General features: G+C 36.3%; 1 protein-coding gene across 7 annotated transcripts in view; it reads right to left on the reverse strand.

Moving 5' to 3' along the window:
• The window catches only part of KCNH8 (potassium voltage-gated channel subfamily H member 8), a 203,674-nt gene that overhangs the window by 100,226 nt on the left and 77,580 nt on the right, over positions 1-25,868 (reverse strand). For 6 of the 7 annotated variants that reach the window (XM_049798883.1, XM_049798885.1, XM_049798884.1 and 3 more), the window contains 3 exons: positions 19,225-19,356; positions 3,429-3,556; positions 409-649 (listed from right to left, as the gene is read on the reverse strand). In XM_049798883.1, coding sequence (XP_049654840.1) covers positions 409-649; positions 3,429-3,556; positions 19,225-19,356 — 501 coding nt within the window. The remainder of the gene's footprint in view (positions 1-408; positions 650-3,428; positions 3,557-19,224; positions 19,357-25,868) is intronic. The other variant, XM_049798889.1, reaches the window with a different exon arrangement.

Raw genomic sequence — 25,868 nt, forward strand, 5'->3', positions numbered from 1 at the left:
AATTAATTTTTAAAATCTAGTGATTTTTCAACTTGTGGTCCATGGGTCTTCTAAGTGTTTGTGAAATGTAATAGAAAAAAAAAAGTACATTATGAACAAAACTATAGTAATTCCAGGGCGCATCCCTGCATTGGGAAGTTTTTAGGCATCCACAGGGTGAAATGATGGCTTTCAACCTTCCTTGAGGTCAAAGGTCCCTTTTGAGTAACAGCAGGACTACCTGAATCAATTTAATGTAAAAAAGAAAAAAAAAGTGATCTAAAGTTCAGATAAAATCTCAAACTATACAGCTAAAATTGATTTTCTTTAAAATCATGAAAGCAATTATTTCCTTTTCTATATTATACATTCTGTGAAAACCTTAAATGTCAAAAAAGAGATCCCAAACAAACCCCAAACAGATCTTACCGATGATAAAAAGAATTTCCACTGCAATGTCACTGACAGTTGTGCTTCGAGTTGTAGACAGCTCATCATGGCCAATAAAGCAAACGTTGTAAGGTACAGTCACAGCAACATAAAACGTTGCCAGTAAAATAAGCCAGTCCCAGCCAGCTTTAAAAGTGCTAAAATGCAACAGTATGAATTTGGATTTTTTTGCATCTGAAACTTTGTATTCTGGAAATGCTGGTTTATCTACAAAAACATTCTGAAAAAGAAAGAAAAAAATGAAATGAGACAAAACAATAATTTGATTATACAGATGCATTTCTTCCAATGCAGCCGTTAGTTTTTTTAAAAAAGCGTAATGAAATATGACATACTCATATGCAGGCAAGAACTAATGCTGATTTCTTTCTAATGTAGTCCTCGCATTTATTTAGACAGATAGCTCTGTTGATGGAATAACTTTTCTGAATATTGGGGCAGGGAGAGGATTAATAAGGAACAGATTAAATAGAATGAGGAGGGGACTGAATCTAGCAAACTATTTCTTCCTCTCTTGGGTGAATTCTGACTGAAGAGCAATGTTTTTCTGCTGGACAGATAGGTTAAAGCTTTGTATATATGAGGACAAAACACTACAAATAGGAATAAATATATAGAAATGAATAAATGGTGCTGAAGACAAAGCATCCTTCCTATACATATTTTACTGCTGTGAGGAGGTTGTTTCAGACTAATTCTAGCCTGGTCCTGTGGACTGAACAGTTGTTAGTACTTGGAGCACCTCTCCTGGTTTAGTTCTATCTGAGGGAATCCAGTTCATGTGCCTGAGACTGCTATGAACCAAAGCGCAATTAGTGGGAATAACTTTTTGATTCTGTTTAAAATTGCACTCCTGATCCAAACCAAAATACTAATGCAGACCCATTGTAATACAGCTCCAGAACCGACTACCTTCACCATTAGACTATACCTAGCTTTGTCATGTGTCTCAAGTCTTTGTCATCTAACCTGCAAAGGTCTTTGCAACAAAGACTTCAGTCTTAAGCATCAGTTTTATATATTCTTAGCTTTCATCTTTCAGAGATTTAACAAAAACACCTACCCTCCTGCAAAGCAGCATATGGTACATGAACTGTCTTGTATTATTTACTAACAAAATTCTTGCTTGCTGTCATTGTGCTCCTGCTTAATACTGTTCCAGTAATTAAGAGCCTCAGAAAACAATATTGTGTATTCAGCAAGCTAAGATTACTTCTGATCTTGAAGTTATTCACTATGAATATAAAATGACAATAACTGGTTGACTGCAGACTTAATTACATTTGCCTTGCCTGTCACAGCCTTTCTCTTTGTGTGATTCTTTTGAAATACTGATGTCCTTGCCTTCTCCATTCTTGGTTCTCATTCATGAATCTTAGGGGCTAACTCTCATTGCTGTTAGCATCAGCCCATTTTTAATCGCAGAGAAGAAAATGTTCCTCTTATGACTTCCAGTTCATAGCTCTAAAAATCTAGGCACTAAAGGCAGCAAATTAGTTTGACAACAAATGTTTTAAACCAGTATAGTATCATCTGCACTAGGATTTTGACAGTACAGGAAAGTCACCAAAAGCTATTTAAAAGTCATGTTGCTAAAGAATATTGCTATACTATGAAAATATCACTGGAAGACCTCGACATATGTTGCAGATTTTTTTTTTTTTATTTTTACACTTTTTCAACTGTAGTTTGAAAAACTTAACATTTTAACATTTAACAATTTAACATTTTTGTTTGGTTTTTTTTTTTTTTAAACATTTCACATTTTTTAACATTTAACATTTACATTAAATGAAAGTGACTGTATGCCCTTTGAAGCATATACCAGCTGTGTATTTTCATGTCCTTAATCTATAACAAGGTTTTTCTGCTTTTAATATATAACATAATAATGTCTAGTGGGATGCATCTGCACTGCTGCTTAAATTTGGTAACCAATAAAAGGAACATGCCCAGTGGCAGATCACCTTTTTAGGGTGTTCATGATCTACACCTTTTGGTTACTTTTTCCATTGTCTGTCTTCCATCCTCTCCCTAACCATAAAAAAACCACCACCAACAACAAAAAAAACCCCAAACCATTTCCTTCCTGTAGCTCTGTCAAAGATTTTACCTTTTCAATGCTAATGATATATAAACAAGACAATAAATACTGTTATGAGATTTTAAGAAAAGCTGTTTCTTTTTGCTAACCCTGCTTCTAATAACTATAGGCTCTCACTGTTGGAACAGGTTCTCAGATATTATTCTAGCAAATTTCTGTATGTACATACTGATTTCATACGCATCTCTCATTTTCCTCTGGATTAACTTTCCTCCTGAAACATAGTTCCATAGAGCAGGAGAATTATTCTTTCTCCTGTCTATATTTCTTTAGAAGTCTTTCTGCTGCTATATTTTTGGGTTTGTCTCCTGTTTGATTTGGGTTTTGCAACACTCACAGGGTGTTTATGAATTTACTTACTAGTTATAGTAACTAGAGGAAACACAGAAGTAATTTAAAGAAAGAAATGTTACTACTTCAATTAGGAAATGAAAAAATAAATTTACCCTGCACAAAGGTGGAGACATTTACTTGAAATGTTGCCTAAATGAAGTGTGAACTTCTGGAGCTTACACAGCATAGAGGTTTTCAACTAGAGTAATACCTTGAGTTTCTTCATTATTTTTTTGATAAATAGTAATTATTGAAATGAAATAATTGGGACAGTAAGGTAAATTGGAACCTAAAATTAAGTTCTGAGAAATTTTATAGTGTGGCTTTCCCGGGTTAAATAAATATCTGGTTACATTAGGGCTAAATGGACTGTCTTGCTATATGAATAGTGACAAATACCATAGTAGCAGAACTGCATTTAAGTGAACTGCACTTTACTCCTTTTCTTACTGTAAAATTATAACTAGGACATTTCTCAGGTACCCACTGACATTTTACAGCACTTGAAAAAAAAAGACAGTACAAAGAGTACATTTTTGAAAAAGAGAAGAATTACACCTACATTATTAATTTTTAACTTGTTCTTCTCTCTTCTTTGTAGATGCCCAGATATATGATAAAGGACAGCTCTACTCCGTCTTCGTGCTGATTCAAAATGTGACCCCGGTCTTCCTCTTCCTTTCCATTTTTCTGCAGAATAGAAGTGAGACTCCATTAAAAATCAGGAAATGGCACTTGAACCTTTGGGAGCTGAGCTACTGACATTTTAGACTTTAGTAGAAAAAGGGCTAGATGCAAAGATTATATACACCTTTTCTTAGTTTTGCTTAATTTTTTGCAGTTAGGGAAAAAAAAAAATCCCTCTCCCAAAGGGCAAATAAAAATCACTGCGAAGTTTTAATTGTCAAATACCTTCACGCAGTTCTGAAGCAATTAGTTACAACATACGATTTCATAAATAAGAAAAATGTACTCTTCACTGTTTCAGAAAATGAAATAGTGTTTACAGACCAAAGGCAAGCATGGCTAGGAGTAACCACTTAAAATGTCCTTAAGGTCTTCCTAACCTCTTACTCCAGGGAAAGAAAAAAAATAATCTCTTGCTGTGTACTGTTTAAAAACAAAGATTCTGACTTGTACTAGGCTTCCATTATGTCAGAATATGCTAATGTGCAACCTTGTTAATTAGTAATATGCAATTCTTATATTCAGGTGTTTAGATTTCTTTTCCCACCACATGGTCACTGGTGTAATCACTTGACACATTCCTTGGTGACATGAAATCTGTTAAGAGTAAAGACTGAACACAGTTTTAGAAAGGTTTGTCTTTTTTCCCTCCATTCAGATGTCTATAATTGTCAATCGTGGGATCAAATTTTGTTCTTGCTTATACAGCAGTAAATTCAAACTAACTCCAGTGACTCTGATGGAATTACAGTGAATTGATGCCAGAGTAAATGAAAGCAGACATTTTGTGATGTGTCAGGATTAAGAAAAAAGGAATTATGGGAATAAAGGAAGAAGCTGTCTGTCAAACAGGTTTAATTAAAGTCAGTTCAATGACTACAAACTAATGGGGGGAAAAAACCCCACCAAAACCAATTAGCAGAGCCAGAAATTAACAACAAGCAAAATAGCTGCCTAGAAAAGCAAGAAAGAGAAAGATTTGAATTATAGAAGACTGGTGGTTTTTTGGCTTTACAACACAAAAACATACATAACAAAAAGTGTAGGAAGCAAAACTTTCCAAGCTTCTCAGTGAAGAATATTTCATGTAATTCATGCAAGACCCCTGCCCAGTTGAGGATTCTTCACATGTCAGTAAGGAGGAGAAGGGGGAAAAAAAAAAAAAAAGAAAAAAAAGAAAAAGGAAGGAAGAAACATTGCACTGCAAAACCAAATAGCTACTTGAAAGCTGGAGGAAGCAGGTGGAGAAGCCCCATACTTTCCCATCTCCAACTTGGGTGCCTGTAGGTGGCTTAAAGAGCTACAATACATACAGGCGCCACCTACAATGAAGAAAGGTAAACCAAAGCGGATTATTTCAGAAAATACTCAACTAAATGAAAGTTTTTGTTTTGGTTTGGTTTGGTTTGGTTTTTAATTTTCATCTCTCAATCATCAAACCATTTAAAACTCAAACTAAATTTTAAAAGTGTTCTTAAGTTCTGAGAGTAAGGTGCTTATCTGTTTCTCTGAGCAAAAATGAATTTTAGTCTATTGAATCGGGTCTACACAGTAGTATTGGACAGCTATAGTATGTTTTTGTCATATGACTTTGAAATTGTATTTAAAACTATTTATAGGCCTCTCTTTCTTCCCTTTCTCAACCTAAACTGCCATGTTGGATGAGGCCATTCAGTTTACTCTAATGCCTCCCAAAGTAGTCCATAAAATATGCTTCAGATCTGCTATGAGGTAGGCTGAGAAAGTGGGCAAATGCATTCTCCAAAGTTTCTGACCAGCAATGCTTTCAGGACTCTGGCTAAAGACTCATGATGTCTCATATCCAATACCACTCTCCATGTCCTTAGCCTTCAAAGCACAAGATAGTCCATGCTGGTAGGTGGTACACATAACAGCCTAGGTGATGTGATGTGATGTGATGTGATGTGTTGTGAGATCCACACTGAACTGTGTTCTCGAAGGCAGGCACGGTGACTTTGGGTCGAGTTTCTCTGAATATTTTCAACATTCCCAGCAATACAAGTCTCTTCCTGTATGAAGTGGAGCTCTCTACCTCTGGTCAACCTTGAAGGCCTTCTCTTTATTCCTTCTAAATCTCCTGTGTCTTTTTAAAGATATCTTTTTAGTAGCTCCTTTTCCGGAATAACATGCAACTTTCAAGGTATGGATACACAATTGCCCTATACAACAGTGTAATGATGCCTTCAGTTTTTTTCTTAGTAATTCCTAACCTCAGAGTAGCCTTTTCTTACATGCTGAGCACTGAGTTGAAAGCTGTCCATATCTCCATCTTTTTCCAGAATGGCAATAATTACTATGGAGACAGTCAATGTACACATACTCAGTTAAAGTTGTTTTTTCTTATACATTTATTGACACTTATTTTTCATTTTCTGTCCACTCTTTAAATAAAGACAAGTTCCTTATAAGATTTTAAATTTTATGTGCCAGCGGCCTGATGTTTTGCTTTAGATGGATCCCATCTCTCCCACATAGGTTTAGCATTCCAGCCACTAAGAATTCTGTACTCATTAACCTGCTCAGGCTGTGGGGCTTGATATAGCACTTAGAATCACACTAGTTGCATATTTGCATAGCAAATGACTTCCATCACATGCTGATTCCACTATTTGCAGAGGATTAATGCTACCTTTATGTTAATATTGGAAGTCACTCAACTCCTACAGACAGTAAAGCACGGATAAAAAAAGTGTGACATTCATTATGAAGTAATAATACTTTTCTTTTTAAACAGAAATGGTAAAGATTTCTTATTGTAGTTATTAGCAATGAAAAAAATACAAGTTGCCTGTGCAGATAAGATGCCATCAGACAATGCCATAACTGGAGCACGTATCAATAACTTGTAACATACATCAGTGAATGACATTTGTGAATTCTCCTGCTTTCTGATCTTCCCAGTGCCTTTAGGAAAAGAGGTAATCCTGAACCTTAGTAAAATATGTTGTTTACTAGGTGTGGATTTGTATGTGTGTGATTATTGTCTGTAATCTTCACTCTTTTCCTGTCATACTCAGTTTACAGATATCACTGTTCTAAAGAAGAAAGTTTATTTTTTATAAACACCCAGCTCTTTCTTTCTTGTTCTTAAAAAAAAAAAATAATTTAAAAAACCAGGTAACTAACAGACTTGCTTTTGTCTGTCCATGGCTGATCTTAGCAAAAAGATAAATAGTAAATCCAGCCATAAGCAGAATGTCACTGTTTTAGTTTTACCCTGTGCTTAAAATCAAAAGGATTTCTCATCTCCCCAAATATTGTGAGAAATCATTATTCTAAAAAAATCTCAGATTTTGGGGTCTATTTCCTGGCAGTTCTACACACCCCTTCCCATGTGGTGATAATCCTTTCCCCAATATAGCCCTTAAAAATTTAGACTTAACTCCCCTTTCCTTTGATCAGAAAAATGCTAATACATTTTTTAACTCTTCTTGCTGTCCTGTGTTGTTTTTTCTTTCAAATGAGATTAGGTATAGCACTACAACCATCACATATGACAATTTCAGAAGTCTTTTCTAAGAAAAGAAACTAACACCACCACCTCTTTGCCAATCTTAACATTGGTCTCATAACAGCTTAAGACTTCTTACAGTTTTGTGAGGGAAGGTTGCAGTAAAAAAAACACACTCAGACACAAACACCTTTCTAACGATTGACTTTTCTGTTTGTGTTTTTATAAAAACATGAAGCATCAATCTTCCACTTAAAGTTAATAGAAAGTGGAGACATAACTCTTTTCTTGTCCCTTTGGGAAAGAAAAGTCTACTCCTTAGGTATAAATCAGAAAAATAAACCCCGACAACTTTTGATAAGCTCTACTGAGTACATGCTGCCCTAGCAATGCAAAAGAACTGTAAACTCAGCTTTACTGACCAAATTAAAACCAAATCTGTGTCTTTCCTTCAAAACACATCAGAGTAGCCAGAGCATAGCACTGGATATAGTCCAAAATACTTTATGGTTTATAATGTTCTCATTCCCCAGATGATACATTTAAATCCTTGAAATGCGAAATAAAGTATTTAATCATCAAATGGAAGATAAGACTCATACTGTTCTTTCAGTCATGAAGTTCAAGTGGTAACAAATAAAAGATATCACAAGTCCTTCCTGAGGCAGAGCTGGACATGGAGGAGGGGTGCCCAACACATGGTCAAGGGAGCCCATTGCAGCCTGCCAGCTCCCAGGGATCGTCCTTCTCAGGACACCTGAGAGGGTGACAGGAACTGACTCATGGCCCAGGAGCTCTTTGACCGGTGCAAGCAGACTGCGTCTTGATACCACCCTGCTCTTGTTCAAGGTCTTCAGCCCCGTGCTTGGCCGTAATTGTGCAGGTATAGGAGCTTTCTGGGAAAGTACGTCCTTCACATACAAGTAGAACCACCATAATCTCTTGTATAGTCAACTCAAGCTGTCTACACTGAGTAAGTCTGACATGACCCAGAAGCATTATGCTCACTCCATAGCAGACGAGCTGTAGCATGAGAGAGACCATGAAATGCATCTCTTTCCAAATACCAAAATAAGCTAACCTGCTTTGGCCAGAAAGGTTGTACATTATTGACAAAAAAAAGTCTCAGCCTTGGTATTTTTCCATATTTTTCACAGCATTCATTTGTATCTCTTTGAAAGAACTGCCTTCACTTTTTTCCTCAGGTTATTCATTATCACAGCAGAATATGCATTAATTAAAACCACTAACTAGATTTCCCTCTGGTGTGATTAAATGCCCAACATGCTCTTGTATAGAATCATGTCTCAGTCTGATCATGGATCATTAGAACAGAAAGTTTTCTTTACAAGTGTGCATGAATGCAAAAGAGAAATCTGATATCTAGCATTTCATTCATATTACACAGGAAAACTCAAGAGATTTATCTGTTTTTACCTAAGCAATCATAAAATTAGAGATTTAATAAAAGCAACCAGCACCTCTCAAATTTAACCCAGAACACAATATACTGACAATATGTGAATGATGTAGAGGGGTGAGGTAAAGTAGTCTGAGGGTTTAGTCCTGGAAACACATGCATACCTGAGTAACTTTATTCACAGAAGGTAGTTCTACCAAAAACCAATGTGACAGAGTTATCCTAAAGGCTGTGAGGCTGCAGACTTGAACATCTTAGCAGCATTTCTGCAATTTTTTTCACTCATTGAGTACAGTAGCCATTGAAAAGATAAGAGTTCACCACTAGGCACAAGACCATAACCGTTCACTGATTTTTTACTTCTTCACAACCACATTAGCTCCATGCTCAAGGTTATATTCCAGCCCCAACTACTTAATTGCCACTGCTGCCCTGTTTGCTTGCCACATGGGGCTGTTAGGCTTAGGGTAAGATTGATTCAGATACATTGACTATCCTCTTCAAACAGTATAAATATGACCCTCTTAAGTCATGACATGCAGCAAACCTGACTGTCCATGTGAGCAAAAACAGGAAAGATAGTATAGATATGGCTGTCTTTAAACACTTTGCAAGGAAGAGTTCTGAAGAAAAGCAGTGACCTACAATCAGATGGCTCCAGACTTACATGGACAGTCAACCCTACAGTGCCTGCTATCTGGAAAAATTATATTTTTTAGGTTTATTTAATAGTGTAGTGTATACTTTTATAAATAGCTTTGCATAAAAAAATGACATTACTTCTTCTTTGCTCTTTTGAGGTCCAGGAGCAAGTATGAGCAGTAAATAGATAAAATTTTTATTCTACTAACTAACATTTTACTCAGAGGACTGGACAAGTTAGCAGAGTAAGATATTTTTATTTATTTCATTGTTTACAAAGCTGAAGTCAATCATGAGATGAAACAGCAGGTAATGCCAGCTCCCACCTAAGAAAATTTATCATAGAAATAATATCCTTCTGAACATATGAATTAGATTTCCTTTTGAACAACAACAAAAAGGTAGAACAAAAAGGTAGAACAGGATGAATGGACTTTCCTCATTGCTAAGAAGTATGCAGATATGGACAGACTTAAAGAGATCCATGATGTTGCTCCATGTACATGCTGGAGCACTGTGAAAAGGTGCAGTCAGGTTAACACTGTGACTTCAAACTACTTCTGGTCAGACCCTTCCCTCCTCAAAAAAAAAAAGAGAGATTGACATAATCACATACCTGCATGATCTGTCCTACTGCTATATTCTGAAATCAGGCAGTGAAATAAACCTCCCCCATTACCTTTCCTGTGTATTTCTCTAGGGTGTTATAACTCAGCCACTTGGCCCAATCACACAGTGAGATGTTGTTACCTGGGATATCTTATAAGTACTAAACTCTTCCTTTTTTATATTGGGTTCAACAAACCATTTGTTAAAGAATTTCTCCATCATTTATTAATCTTACAACTTTATCTATGAAAGGCTTCCTGTAAGAATTGCAATCAAGATTTTCTGTTCTTTTAATACAAGTCTTAAGAAACCCTCATCACTTGCATCATAAGGTAAGGAAAAGCACAGCCGAAGTGTGCTCTTTGCATAGACGCTTATGAATAACCCACATGCCATAAAATAAATACAATGATGTCTACAGGAAACACAATGCTACTTAATCATATCCAGTATCACTAACACAATTACATTTCATAGGCACTCCTCCAAAAAAAAAAAAAAAAAAAAAAAAAAGCCAAGGAAATTCTGAAGGAGGCAATTGGCTTAAAGCAACACGAATGGATTCTGAATAAACACAAAACCCCCTTCAAAACCAAAGTGTATCAAAGGCTGGTATGAATTTTTCTAGGCTTTTTAAAACCTTTAGCTATCTTTCAGATATTATTCTCTAGGGGACAGCACACCAGCAGTTGTCAATAAAGAGAGAACTGGTGAAAGCCTGCTTTGGTATTAATGACAGAATAAAAGCACTACCATGGGCAATAGGCTGCAGGAGGTCTGTTGGTTGCATGACACATTCTTTCTGTTAACAACAACCAAATATTCACAGAACTATTAGCTGTATGGTGGATCCAGGCTAGCCTCTAGCCACTTTTTTATTCTGTTAACTGATTAACTGATTCAGTAAGAAGATGTACTTAATGCACATACCAGATGAAAAGTTGTAAACGTTATTACAAAATATTTTTTAAAAAGAATCAACTGTATGATTTTCATCATTTTAATATTGTGCCTTCAGCGAAAATTTGGCTTCAAACAGACAGAAAATTTATTACTACTGTTCCATGGATCAGAAAGACTTTTTAACAGTGGTATACATATGAGATAAGAAATCCTTAACCACATTTTGGGTTGCTGATTCTTCCATCATTAAGAAAAAAAAGGTAGAGGGGAAAAGATACGCAAAGACCACAAGAAGGAACCTTTTTGCACCTCCATTTTGGTAGTTGAGGGGTGTACACTCCTAAATAAATAATTAAATCTTTTTTAGATGCCAGTACTTGGGCTTATCTCATAAAATTCAGAATTAAAAAAAAATAAATCCAAATAGACACACCTTTCTTCAACTACTTCTAATAGACTGAGATTCAGCAGCAAAACTCTGAAAGTGAACTGACTTTATGGTATTTCCCCATTTATTAATACTACTGCCTTCTCCCAGGTTTTACCTAAAAAATTACAGAATCTCTTATAATGAAGTAAAATATTCCAGCTAAAAAAATAACTATTTCATAATTGCGTAAAAATAGTTTATTTACCAGCTTATTACTATAAAATTAAAGTCACCTCACAAATGGGAAAATTGTCATTTTTATTATGCTACCAGATTTGAAACATGTTTATTGATTTAACTGAAGTGAGTGGTCATATGTAGTTCTTACAGAACAAAATGTAGTGTTGAATTTAAAGCTGGGTCATCACTTATTCTTTCAGCTGTTTTTTGATATGACTTTTATTTCCTGCAACAGGTTGTATTTCTCACAGTGAATGCTAGCTCATGGCAAAATTATATGCTCATTTATCATTATGGACAAAAACATAGCTGTAATAATCCAGAGAATTTTTGAAACATTTTTTTTTTAAACCCTATAGTTTAAACATTACCAATTATTTAAGTCACTGAGAAACTTTTCGTTGACTTCAGCAAATGTTAATGTCCGTCTTTCTGTCCAAGGATGTAGCATTTAAGGACATTATCTCACTGAACCTAAAGGTTTTCTTTTTTCCTTCAATTCTATTAATTTAATCACATGCTTTACTTACTGATATTTTGTCCTCCAGAGTATTTGAGGAAGATTATTTGCAATCTGAGGTGATCATAATTTTGCTATCATTGATCTTTGCACAAATTAATTAAAAAAAAAAAAAGAATTGCACAGAAGTTGATGGTAAAGTATAACCTTGCTCACTTAATATATATAGGAAAATAGGAATATATATGCCTGAATAATTTCCATCCTATAATGAAAGCAAGTCTTTCAAAGATGAAGACTTGTTTTCTTAATACATTTGTCTATGATTCAGAACCAGATCAGTCACCTATAAAAATGTTTTGTGGTCAGTGCCCCTTGTCCAGAGTTAAAACCGGATGGGGAAATAGCTTTTTAAAAAAATTTAGTTTAAGGAGCTAAGACATATATAAGTCCAAAAACCTATAATGTCTGTGTATATGTTTCATGTGGTCATTGAAACACCCTGAAAGTAACTGATTATCTCTCAAGGAATGAGATTTTCAGACCATGAAGGTGACTGGTCATAAACCAAAACTGGTTTACAATTTTAATTATATAAGGTAGGATGGATGGTTGACTGTTGTAAAACTGTCTTTGCTACAGGTAGGCAAAACTCACCTATAATAGGTCTTATTATAGGACCTCAGAGTTGCTCTGAGGTGCTACAGCATGAGCTACATTCAGCATAACTGCTATTACAGGTGAATACTGCAAATGGTCCAAGTGCCCTTACTTGTGTTTCTGAACACAAAGTACATATGCAATATGCATTCTAGTCCTCATGGTCTCTTAATTAATAAAATGTAAGACACCAGGCTGTGTCTAGGCCTATGAAAGTCTTTAAAGACATTTCTTCCTTTTCAGATTTTTTTCCATAGAAACAAGACATTTATGTACAAAGGTTTGCAAACCCTCTACCACCTCAAAAAACCCCACTTCTACCCCTCAAATAAACACTCAAAAAACCACCTGTCACACACACACACAACTCTGAAGAGCTCTTCTAATTGGCAACACACCTTCTGAACATATTTCCTGGTTTTTTCCATACCTTCTGTTGTCAGTCTTACATGGTTGAGCTAGCAAACTCTAAAAGGAAAATCTGAAGATATTTTCCACTAAGTCTGACATCAACCTACTCCAACAAATAGAAAAGCACCAAAATGAAAAACAAAACAAAACAAAACAAAAAGCTCCAAACAAAAAAAATTCCTTCCTTCCCCCTCTCCCCCCAATTTGATAACTTGGTTTCTAAGGAAAATCTAAAGGCGATTGGATGACTTTATCTAGAAACTGGTGAGACAATGAACTATTGGGTTGCTAATACATATATTCTCTCACCCTTCCAGGATATCCCAGCATACAGTCTGCTCCTCCACATTTGCTCCAGAATCAGTTTGCTTTTCTTTTTCTCATTTTCACTCCACATATACCACAAAGAACATTTTCCCCTCACCTCCAGAGCATACCCTGTGCCTCTCAGAGAGTTGCTGGAATGGAACACCACTCACATTTAACACTTGGTTAAAAGCTAAAGCAATGGCCATAAAGATGACCACAAAGGTTCAAGGCTCAAATACAACTCATTTGCTCACACAAGAAGGTGGAAAGGGTAGAGGGAGAGCATCTATGTGCTCAGATGTATCTGCAGAAACAGGGAGTAGAAAGACAGCTCTATTTTTGTCCCCTAAGTGTTTACACTCTCATGCACCGGCAAGGAGGAAAGCAGTTTCTCTTTACTGAGGGCAGGAGAGATGCAGACCCTTCCTACTTTGACGGTCAGCCAGGAGCAAAGTCATCCTGGAGAAGACGTAACTGAGTCATTGCAGAACAAAGGCTTCCCCAATACTTTCTTCCTTTGGGAAGTGGGAAAGTTGGGGTAAAACTGTGCTTCTATCCTGCTTCCTCCATCAACAGAACTGCATGGCGCCCCACACATCCTGAAACAATTTTATCTTTTTTGAGTATTGCATATGTAGGAGACCGTACATCCCCCTCTCAATATCCTGCCTCCTGACAGGTATAAGGAGCTTTAAAATGAAAAGTTGTGCCCTGAATATTTGTTGCTGTAGCTTGAGCAATCATGAAGTAGCTGAGACAGTAATTAAGCAGAATAAATCAAAGTGCACACTGCAGAATTTCTTAGAAGAAGAGCCCATCCCTGCCCCCAGCAGACATTTTTTACATAAAAATCTGGAATGCAAAATGTTTGGCACATGGTATTTCACTTCTGGCACACTGGAAAGAACAACCCTTCTTCCAACAAATGATGCATAATCAAAATAAATCTGTTTTCTTAGAAATTCATATAGACCTAAGGATTAATAAGCCAGAAAAAGCTAGCCACTTAAACCATAACACTGCAGCTTAGTTTAATCTGTGGTGGGAAAGGGTGTAGTGCAGCTTTTAATTCACATGATTACTAGGGTAGAAGTGTCTTTGCCAACAGGCAGGCCAACCTGGCAAGGCAGCCTTCAAACTAGGAACAATATGGCGAGAAGATGATGACCAACAAACAAGCGAGGAAGTGGTGGGGTGGACTGACAACTGGCTGAACTGCTGGGCTCAGAGGGTTGTGAGCCGCAGCATGAAGTCAAGCTGGATGGACTAGATTATGGACATAGCACTATGACTGGGGCATTGATACTATGGCAAATAGTGTTTAATTCTTCATTAATGACCTAGAAAATGGGAAAGAGTGCACTCTCAGCGAGTTTGTAGATCATACAGTTTGGGAGTGAGGAGTTGTTACATCAGATGTTTGTGCTGCAAGAAGGTTCAGAGGGACTTGACAGGCTGGAGAAATGAGCCAACAGGAACTTCACTGAGTTCAACAAAGGAAGGTGCAGTCAAACACTGGAACAGGCTGCCCAGAGAAGCTGTGGAGTCCCCATCCTTCATGATATTCAGCACAGATTTTTAGACGGTCCTGGGCAACCTGTTTTAGCTGACCCTGCTTTGAGTAGGGGGCACTGGAGTAGACAACCTCCAGAGATGCCTTCCCACTTCAACTATCGTGTGATTCTGTGTTTGCTATATATTGCACACATTTTTATAATAATGCTACAATAAAGTTGAGAAAATCTGTCCTAAGATAATTATTTTCAAACGAAGAGCTAAAAATCTTCTCAAAGAAAAAAACAACAAATAGAATAACAAAGAAGGCTAAAGGAAACTTTTTGGAATGAGTCAAATTCAACAGGGGAATTTTAGCAGTGATTATAACAGTAGAACTCTACATCTATATAACCCAAATTACTACATATTTGCATGCAGATTAGAGATCTAAAAATAGTCACAGACTAATTTAATTTCTTATTTCCCTCCCTGGATTTGTGTAATCTCACTAACGTTCAGCACATGTCCAAGTGTATTATGGAAAGTTCATATGCAGAAATGAAAAAACACTGACACAGCCATACCATACTGGAGCCCAGATCTGAAGCCTGGTATTTTCAGTTTAATCAGTTTTCCCACAAAAGGACAATGGAACTCTTAACCAGTTTACCAAAAAACTACCATTGGCAGTTGGGATGCTAAAATAAATCTCCCATAAAACTGTTTAAGAAACAGTTTCTGAAGGAATCACTGCATTTATAAAGAAAGCCCTTTCTCTGTTTATTGGAAAGACCATTAATATGATTAAAGAGCCCAAATTTAGGAAGAAAAGCTGATGAGTTGCTTTTCATAATGGTAAATGATTATAGGTATTATTAAGCAGATGGAAAATAGAGTATATTTCTAAAATAAGCTTACAGGTAGGGGAAACATGTATTGCTGAAAGCAAATTACCAATATTGAAAAGTTGAGGCCTCTAAGAACATTGCAATTAAAAGGGATGCAGAAGTGGGGGAAGAGGATGGTAAATTAACTTAAAAAAACCCAAACCAACCCAAATCAAAGAAGCCACATGAGAGTTGCTGACTGTCACAGCACTTCTTAAAGAAAACCAAACTTCTCAGGCACTTCTCAGGCATGTGTTTTTATCTTTTTCTTATATGAAAGTCTTAGGACAAAGTCCACTCTTACTATTGGTTGATAGGGCTGATTTCACTGGAAACTTTTATACAGAAGAAGAGCAGAAAAAAGGTTTGTTAAATTTATATTTACAATGAGACATTCAAAAGAAAAGGTCAGAGATAACATCTGCCATTTGGGCTGGGTAAAGGGAAATCAGGCAAAAAGGTGGACTTTTGCAAGGCACATTGGCACAAAGGAGCAACTGAAGTTGTGTGAAGAGATGAGATAAAATAGATAAGAAAACGTTAGCAGAAAATCAGAGAGAAATCAACTCCTGAGGTCTGCAAAAGTAAAAAGACAATCCACAAGAAAAGACAGGCCATAAAATCAGGAGGTAAAGCTCAGGGAGGTGTCACTGTGAAAGTTCAAGGAGAACAAGATTTTACAGAGGAAGCAGATGATATCAAAGGTAGGAAAGAGGTGAGAAAGAATGAGTCTGGAGAAGGCTTTTGGAAGTGTAACCAGTGAGGGGGTATTACCATAGAGTGTTAGTGGAATGCCAAGGGGTCCAGGTCAGACTTAGGAGAAAAGGAACATGAGGGAATTTTGTTAGATAAGCTTTTTAAGGGGTTTAGAAATTAAAGGGAGATGGAATGTGACTATTAATGTTCCATACAAATTATAAAATTTGTCCTGTGCAGAACAGAGAAGAGATAGACTGAAAGAAAAACGTTAATACAACAGTCTTGCATGAGCAGAAGAGTTTCACATTGAGCATGTTTGTATCCAAGTTCTCCTTCCCATACACAATCTAACCACAAGACATATGCCAAAAAGGCAGTAGAAAACTGTGCATAGTGGCAATTACCTTATAGCAAGACCTGGCTTTCAACTCCAACTTTACAAGTTACCTGATTTTTGAAAGGACAAATTCAGTAATACTTGAAAAAGTAAAATTTTGGTTTTAGCAATATTAACTATGAAAAGAATATCTGGCAATATGTATCAATCACTTTGTAACGGATGTTTATCACTGAACAGTAAAAAACATCTTTAATACCTTTAGACAAAGCGCAAAGTCAATTTTCTGTTAATATGAGGTGCATCCTGCATGCCTGATAGTAGTTTTGGTCTAAGTAAAGAAGAACCAATTATTTCTAGAAGTTATACATTCTGAAATTTCAGATACTGAATCAGTTGCTTAGATTGTACTGGGAATTCTTTTTTGACAATGGTGAGATGATGTTCACCACTGGTGCACTAGTGAATCACTCTGTATAGGAGGAATTTGAATGTTACTCAAAGAGCTAACATACTATTAAATTTATTTTTATATGGCCAGGTAGATTTAAATAAAATTAAAATGTTGGAATTGTTTGTAAATGTTTTGAATAAATGGTTAAATCCTGTTTCTTATCTCGCTATATTATATAAAACAGTGTATTTGGCAAAGCCCCCACTAAGTACTACTTTCTGTTGCCATGATACAAACAAGTATCACCATAGCATAAAATGATTGCCTTGGTTTTAAAATGAGTATAAAGGGAAGGAACAACCAAGTTTTAGGATTGCACTCTAACGAGTACATCTCAAAAGACAGCCAAATGTCAATACTCATAAGCTTATAGGAATTGAATGGGCATTTGCCAGTGTAATGTAGCTCTGCGTAAGTGCATTCCTCTGTCAGTACACAGTAGGAGGAGTATTAATTTTTAAATGTGCAACTGCAAAGGTGTTAAAATCTGCTTAGATTTACAATTTGACATGAAACCACATCAAAAGCTGAAGATCATTTTAATCCATACTAAAATAAGCATACAGCTATAAAGTATTTATCAGATAAACAATAGCTGTTGTTTTACAAGTAATCAGTGACATACCTATTTGAAGTCTTCACTGGCATACTAAATGTGATTTCTCACTGAGTGTATCCTGAAAATTTGCATCTCTCATAAAGTAAATCATTAGCCTTTAGAGCACAGATTTCTGATAATCTATTCTACTTGGCCCCACATATCATGTTTTAATAAATTACTTGCCTAAAACTTTTGTAAGACTAACATTTTCTGAGGCTTAAGGAGAAACTAGATAAAATATGGTTTATATTTTAACTATTTGACTTCAAGGTGAAGTAATTGGTTGAAATTAGATGTAAGGAAAAGCTGCAAAATGTACTCGTATACTACTTCAACGCCTTTCTTCAGTGTTCCAGCTCAAATATGTTTGGTGCAAAAGTGAAGGATGCAAAAAACACCCTCCATTATTCAGGGCTTGAAAAGTAAGACAAAGGTGAAATTATTTGTCCAAGTATACAGAAAAGGCAGGCATTGTTAGCATAAATGTTAATTTACAAATATTCAGCAGCAGAGGGAAGGATAATATTTTCTGATTTAAACTACTAAAATGTTGTAAAAGAATGCTGAATTACACTTCTCTGTAACTGAAATATAAAAATGTTATTGAAAAGCTAATATTTAAAATCAGAGAAAAATTAATATTATTTGTTCCCCTGCTTCAGAAACTGACAGGGAGAAAAAGGAGTTCTAAGGCCATATCTATACTGTTTCTGAGATATGCAGAGATCAAATGGCTATCACAGAGTAAAAAATTTAAATAAAACTCAGAGTAGTACCAGATTGGAAAATTCAACAGTATGAAATTTTACAGAATTCTGAACATTATTCTTTCTGTCTACAGATAAGCTTTTTCTAGACAGTTCCTCTGAGACCAAAAAATTGCAACCCTAGCCTTGGTTCACTATACCCTTACAAAATGTAAACCTGGAATAAGTTTACTGCCTTTGATACACAACACAGGTCAATGCTGACTGCATAACCTCCATCCCCCCACACTGTCTTTGCTTTGTGTTAGCAGAATTTAGCAAAACTTGACTACACTATACAGTCAAAATTATTTTAAGGCAGCTGTGAATTGTTAGCATAACACAACTTTTTCCAAATTCATGAGAGAATCCTTGCATTGTTTCCTTTCAGAAACAAATAAATGTGAGAATGTATTTTTTATACTATTGGATATTCCTAAAGACATAATAAATTTTATAATTTCATCTAATGTAATGAAAATTTGATGACACAAGAATAGTCATGCTTTTCAATAGGCAAAATAATTTCTAAAGTTGTATGTTCTACTTATGAAAAACCATGAAAAAATGCATTCATTTATGTCTCAGCCAGGCTGAAATCAGGTTCACAAAAGGAATGTTTGAAAAGGTCTAGCTTTTCCAAAATGTACCTCTGAAAATCCAGAAAGTAAATAAATTAAATCATGGTACATTAAGACAAATTTAATTTTGAGGACAAAGTACTCTGTCCCCTGGATTCCATGTTTAAAGAATATGGAGGAATATGTAAATAAAAGAATTGCAAATAACAACTTCAACAGATTATTTATCCTTCCATGTCATGTATTAATTTCTTCTTTGGAAAGCTATTAGGTCTCTATATTGAAGTGTACATGAGAGAGAGAGCACATGTGGGTGCGACTCAAAAACTTATCAATGTTGGTTCTTATCAAAGTTGTCGCAATTCACACAAACCTTCCTTTTTGTCTTCTGCAGCAATCTTCACTTTTGTGTCTGTTATATCTTTAAAAGAGGCCAGAAAGAGTACTACATCTCCTTTTTCATTCTTTATAGGAACAATATCCAGTAGGCACCAGAATGAAGACCCTGCAAGGATAAAGAATGAATTTAATTCAAACAGCTGTCTTTTAGCAGAGAGAAGGAAAAAAAAAAAAAATAAATAAGTGAACTACTAAATCTACAACTAATGTAATTCTAAAAAAAAACCACCTTATTTAGGAGGTTAGTAGTCAGGGAATCACAGATGTTCAGCTTGTATAAATCTCTGCATCATTGGCTGAAGCTCAGTAATACTGCTTTCTCTAGAAGCAAGGCATTAATTTAAATGCAAAATTTATCTACAGGGATCATTAATAGAGTTTAATGAAGCTGCCTACTCCTCTGAAACCATGCTTTCCTTTGAACTCTCAACTGATGTTGCTTATTTTACTGGAATTGCTTTCACTTTGTTAACTTGACATCTGAAGCTTCCACGTTTACTGTAGAATCATTCTGCCTTAATCATCTGACTTGATACTCATTAAAACCTCTTGACAGAAGACCTGATAGAGCATTATTCCACTAATTCAAAGATATTTAAACTAATCAGACATCAGACTTAAAATAGAAATAGAATTAACTCCTTGCATCTTACAGATGGTGAGATTTATAATAACACAAATCATCTGTAAAATTAATATCAGCTATCTTCCTTACTGTCTATAATGTTCACCTTGCTAAGACTTAAGTTAGACAACGCTGAGTCTGAAAACCTTTCTCTGCCTACACCTGTTACATAATTATACCGCTTAAAATAAATTGTTACTGTTGTCACTGATTGTGTCACATGTCCCGTTTGCAAGGTACATTGTTAATTTCCAACGATATCATTCATAATTTTGATGTTAATGCAGACCACTCAGAACAGAAGATAGTGAATGCCTAGATGCTGATAATGCACTGGAAGTATAGCAGAGATCCTGCCAAACATCCTAGATCCCAGTCCCATCCATTCTGAGATAATTCAGCCCAGTGCCAGGCTTCTGTCTTTTTCAATTTTGGGGTATCAGCGCTAACTATCTCCACCCACCATCAGCTTACTAATATTATTTATAAGATATATAAGTACTGCTACAGAATTACTTTTTTAGTTTTAAATTTCTTTTTTTGACATGTCTTTACACTTCCACAGTCATGTTCCTTCCCAACATACAATTTTTGGCATTCATTTACAAGCACAAGTCTACTTTCATTCATAAAAAGAAACAGGAGTATTTCCCTGGACCACTGCTGCCACAACTGACTAATGCCAAATGATCAGCTAGCTTTGGAGGGGTCCTTAGGAAGAGCAAGCATATTAGTCACTTCCCACTCTATTTGCTGTCTTCTGAACTCTGCAGTTTTGAAAATGAACTGGAGACACCAAGATCACAATTCAGCTTTCTAATTTAAATTTTTAACTGAAAGTTCCCTTGACTGCCTGTTGCAGGCTGTAAGCAAGCATGGGAAGTGAAACAGCAGCTTCCCTTTTGAAGGACCACCACAGCTGAAGGTACAAAAGTATGCTTCGAAGGAAATCATCTCGTTGTCTCCATCCTGGGCAAACTTTCCAAGAGGCAGACAGGCAGCTTTGAGAGTAACATTACTAGTTCAGTCATCAGGTAATGCTTCCACTTAAGGTATTTAAAGAAGGGACAAGGAGAATTGGGAACAGGAGGTGTCCTGGTTTCAGCTGAGATAGAGTTAATTGTCTTCCTAGTAGCTGGTACAGTGCTATGTTTTGAGTTCAGTATGAGAAGAAAGTTGATAACTCTGATATTTTCAGTTGGAGCTAAGTAGTGGTTAGACTAAGTCAAGGATTCTTCAGCTTCTCATGCCCAGGCAGTGAGAAAGCTGGAGGGGCACAAGAAGTTGGCACAGGATGCAGCCAGGGAAGCTGACCCAAACTGGCCAAAGGCGTATTCCATACCATGGGACGTCATGCCCAGTATGTAAACTGAGGGAGTGGGGGCAAGGGGGATTGCTGCTCGGGGACTAACTGGGCATCGGTCAGCGAGTGGTGAGCAATTGCATTGTGCATCACTTGTATCTTCTAATCCTTCTATTGTTACTATTGTCATTTTATTAGTGTTGTTATTGTTATTAGTTTCTTCTTTTCTGTTCTATTAACCTGTTCTTATCTCAACTCACAAGTTTTACTTCTTTTCCTGATTTTCTCCCCCATCCCACTGAGGGGGGGGAGGGGGGCAGAGTGAGTGAGCAGCTGCATGGTGCTTAGTTGCTGGCTGGGGTTAAACCATGACAGGAGGAAAGAAGACTGGAGAAGGAAAGAAAAGTCATGGGAAGAAGCAGACTGGCTTTATATTGGGTTTAGTATTCTCATTTTGAGGTTGAAGACAGAGAAAGTAAAGAAGCCCCTTTAAAAGAAGGCAGAACTGATGTCAGAAGCAAGGTATTTCTCCTGTTCCTTCTTCTATTTTAGTTATCCATTCTTAATTCATTTTTTGTACAGATTTGAGTCTTTTATCAAAACTTCTGGGGAAAACTGCTCAGTGGTGTTACTGTCAGAAATGTTATAGAGAGCCACCACCCTATCAATCTGAAGTGATGCATTCAAAGAGAAGCAGCATTAAGTAATTTTACTTTCCTGCTTAAAAATAGAATCACAGATCTCTAAAGAATATTATTATAACTCTTAGACCAGCCAAATTCTTACTTGTAAAATTACACTCTGCCTGGCTGCATTCTAGCAGTAGTTTCAATTGGACAAGAAGCCACTCTCAACTCCTTCGTCTAAACAACACCAATAGCCACGATGGTCTTTTAAACAGCTCTTTTACTTGACTCCAGAAGTAGAAACATATCTTACTCTTTTTGATTGTTTCATGTCTTTTCTACACACACACAGAAATTAGTCATTAAGGCTTGTTCAAACATGTCCAAACAACCCTAACTCAGTTATGCTAAGAAGCACATCTGGTAATACGATCTGAAAAGATAGATTTGATGGTTTAAGGAAGTTATTGTAACATGGTTCATCATTAAAAATAGAGACCAATCCGTTTAATGTTTCATGGTTTAATGCATTTGCTCTTTTGTATAATCAAAGCATATTTGAATTCTTTGCAGGTGAACACTGGTCACTGAAAATGTTCCATCTCCTGTCACCATTTAATGTCATTTGCTGTTTCTCTTCAATCATATTTTCTCTCATCATCTGTCGTCATTCTCCTCCTCCTCTTCCTCTGTAACTATGCCTGCAAATATTGTGACTAAGCAAAGAAAATATGCATGAAAAATGGTATGCACCACTAAGGAAAACACATATCCAATACATGCACAGGCTACTTCTCTCCTGAAGAATTCCAGGCTACTGTCCTTCATGGTGGAGCTACCAGTCTTGGCATTACTTATACACTCAATCTTCAGTAGTCCTAAGCTGAGCTTGTTGGTTTGTTTTTTTGCCTTTACTCTGAAAGGAGCAAATGAATATGAAGTACTCTTCAGGACTAGAGGAGATGATCCAGTTTTGGTCAGGACTCGGTCAATATGTGCTTGCACTCTGCCAAGAACAGAAGTGTGCTATCTTTCACTATTGAGGAGACTTCTTGGAAAAATATACTGATCCAGTGCAATCTGTTACATAGTTTTTACTGAAAGCCAGCATCATATAATTCTATAAGCCAAAAGAAGAACTTTCTATGCATCAAGAAAAGTAGTGTCCTATTTTGTTACAGTTCTTTTGAGTGCACTCGTCTGTGAGACAGAAATTCCTTCCCTGCTTCAGATGGTGCATACAAAGGTCTTCTGTATTGTCAAGAGCCTATCAAAGAAATTTCTTTTGGAGGTTTATTTATATACAGACTCTCTTTATTGCTCCAAGCCACCACTTTTGGAGAAAGAGTAATCTTTCTCTTGCATTATGAACTGAAGATTCAAAATACATTTTAATATCCTCAAGGCTTATATAAGCACATCACAGGGAAGGAAAAAAGAGACCAAATGAAGCATAATCTTATCACAAAGCAATTTGGCTATAGTCCACCTTTTATATATACATAAAAAAGAGAGTGCTTTATGGTCAGTCTCTCAACCACCCTTTCTACCTTTCCTCACTCTGACCACTAGAAGTCTGTCCTTAGACTGAAATCAAAATAAAGGTCAACAGACCAAGGAATTTAAAAGGGAGATTTTATACAAAACCATGCCATCAGAATGCCAATAGCCTTCAGAGCCAAGCATTCCTTTCACTAGAAAATAAGGCATGCTTAAACTAAGGAACAGACTCAGACCATTAGCCCTATTGATGAGCTATGTGTACTCACCATACAATAATACTTGCTCAATCTTTAGTCTTGCCCAACCTAGACAAAACCCAATGAAATACTGAGAAAGGAAATCTTTGGTGAATATTTGGGTATTGCAGAGGTATCATAATATAGAAATGGAATGGGTTTATTGACAACCAACTTCTTTAACTCTTTAACAAAATAATTAAATTCTGCACCCGTCTGGTCAAAATTTTAGTTGAGCTTTTCTGCAGTAAGTATCTTCTTAGCCACACATATTCTTTTGAATTACTTAGAACCAGTGATACTGATGCAAAGCTATGTTCTCATTTTGCTTTTGACAGCCTGGGAGTAGTTTTGTCCAGGCAGAGAACCTTAAGTCTTCCATTTTTTGCCATGTGGTTATATCCACTTCCAGACCATCACTGCCTCAGGACTTTGCTTACCACACCACTCTCCAGACACTGAGCCAGCTTGCAATGCCCCTTCTATCACTCAAGGGCAGGAAATAACAAATGAACAAATTCCTGTGATTTATCTCCACCTCTCTGTGGTGAGAGGCAGAGTGCTTAAGATGCAGAGCTCTTTCATGAAGCTCTGCATCTGCACATAACATACCAGACTAACCAAATGTAATGTTTCATAGTCTAAGAAACCAAGTACCTGAAGTAAAAAAGGAAGTTAAAATGTTTTGCATATTAGATATACAAGTCTTGTGGCATGAAACAAGCACTCTTCAAAGAATAATTATCATGATATATATGCATAAGAGGGCAGAACTAGGCTGCACAAGACACCATAAATCTGACCCATTTCTTTATGTTTTGGTACTTGACTTAGTAAACTGAATGTTCTTTTATGTAGATGCAAATCAAGCCTTAAAAAAAAAAATTAAAACACACTACCTTATTTCCAGCAATTTATTATGTAAAAGGCAAAGATAAAAATATTTTCATACAGATAGCTGTAATAACTCGTCAACAAGTTTGATGCTAAAATCTTCAGCAGTACAACAGTCTTATTGACAGAGTCACTAATTAGAAAAATAAACCTGCTGCTGGATACCTGATATTGCCAGAGAAATTTTAGCCTGATCATTTCCACTTTTCCACCACAGACTCCAAGACTGACAGACCATGACACCAAAAACTTTGCCTCTCTTTCATTAGCTTATCCAAAGATTCCCAGCATCACTGATACCATTTTGTTTTGAATGTTCTGTGGTTTTGACAAGATGTCAACATTTTGTTGAGGAGAGCAAAGTGCAAAGAAGAAAACAATGCTTAAAAAAAAAAAAAAAAAAGGCAACTGAACTAAACAGAAAGGGAATGGAACTGAAAAAAGTATAGCTATAATTAGAGTACTTTCTCTCTTGTAAATATCACAACTTCGACAATGATCAATTAATACAGCTAACGCAAGATTTTGCTGCTTTAAGCAAATAACCACCTCATTCTTCTTCATCATCTCTGCAGAAATCACATGTATGTATTAACAACATCTATCACTTTTTTCCTTGAATTCTGCTACTGTAGATGACAGCCTGTGTTCTATATCCTAGTGACAATCTTTGGTCTGACAATATCGCGGGAAAACTAACACCACCACATGTGGGCTGTCAGGTAATAGTTATATGGTCACTGATGGTTGTGCTAACACTTTCATAGGAGTAGTAAAGAATGCTCAAGAACTTGTTTCCCCAAGTTCTGTATGGTCAAGAGATCATGCTTGTATCCTACAAGCAACTCTCCCTACAGGTTTTAACAGCCAATATAAATCCATTCCAAAATATCTTAAACCAGAATACAGTGGTATCCCAAGAACTTGGAAGAGGAAAGGTGATATGTAAGATACCTTAACAAAGTAAAAATTGCATTTCAGTATGAATAAGTAGCTAAGTGTTAAACCTGTGGAGATGATTTCGAAACTTCCATTAAAAATAGCTCTGCATCCCTCTGTATAGGTTATGGAGTACCACATGAAATTATTCAAATCTATCACATCTCATGAGAGAATGTGCAAATCCCCACTGCATGTGTTTTCACCCTCTTTTTCTGTGCCCGTCTTCAAACTATGTTCTGTTCCCTCTACTGCCAGGGAACTCAGTGAATCATTCTGTCATGGTGCCCAACATGTCTAACATTTTCTGCCATCACTGCCATGATGGAGAGAGGGAGAGAGGGAAAGGATGTTCTAAGAGGAGACACTTCAGGACAGCAAACTCCTATTCTTGCCTCCCCTGCAAACTGGCAACGTTAAGCAGAGAGTGGCTTAACTCACCACCTCAGAATCTCCATTTATTACGATGTGGACACAGACTGCCTCTGTTAA

The sequence above is a fragment of the Accipiter gentilis genome, chromosome 4, assembly GCF_929443795.1.
Source record: "Accipiter gentilis chromosome 4, bAccGen1.1, whole genome shotgun sequence".
Lineage (NCBI taxonomy): Eukaryota > Metazoa > Chordata > Aves > Accipitriformes > Accipitridae > Astur > Astur gentilis.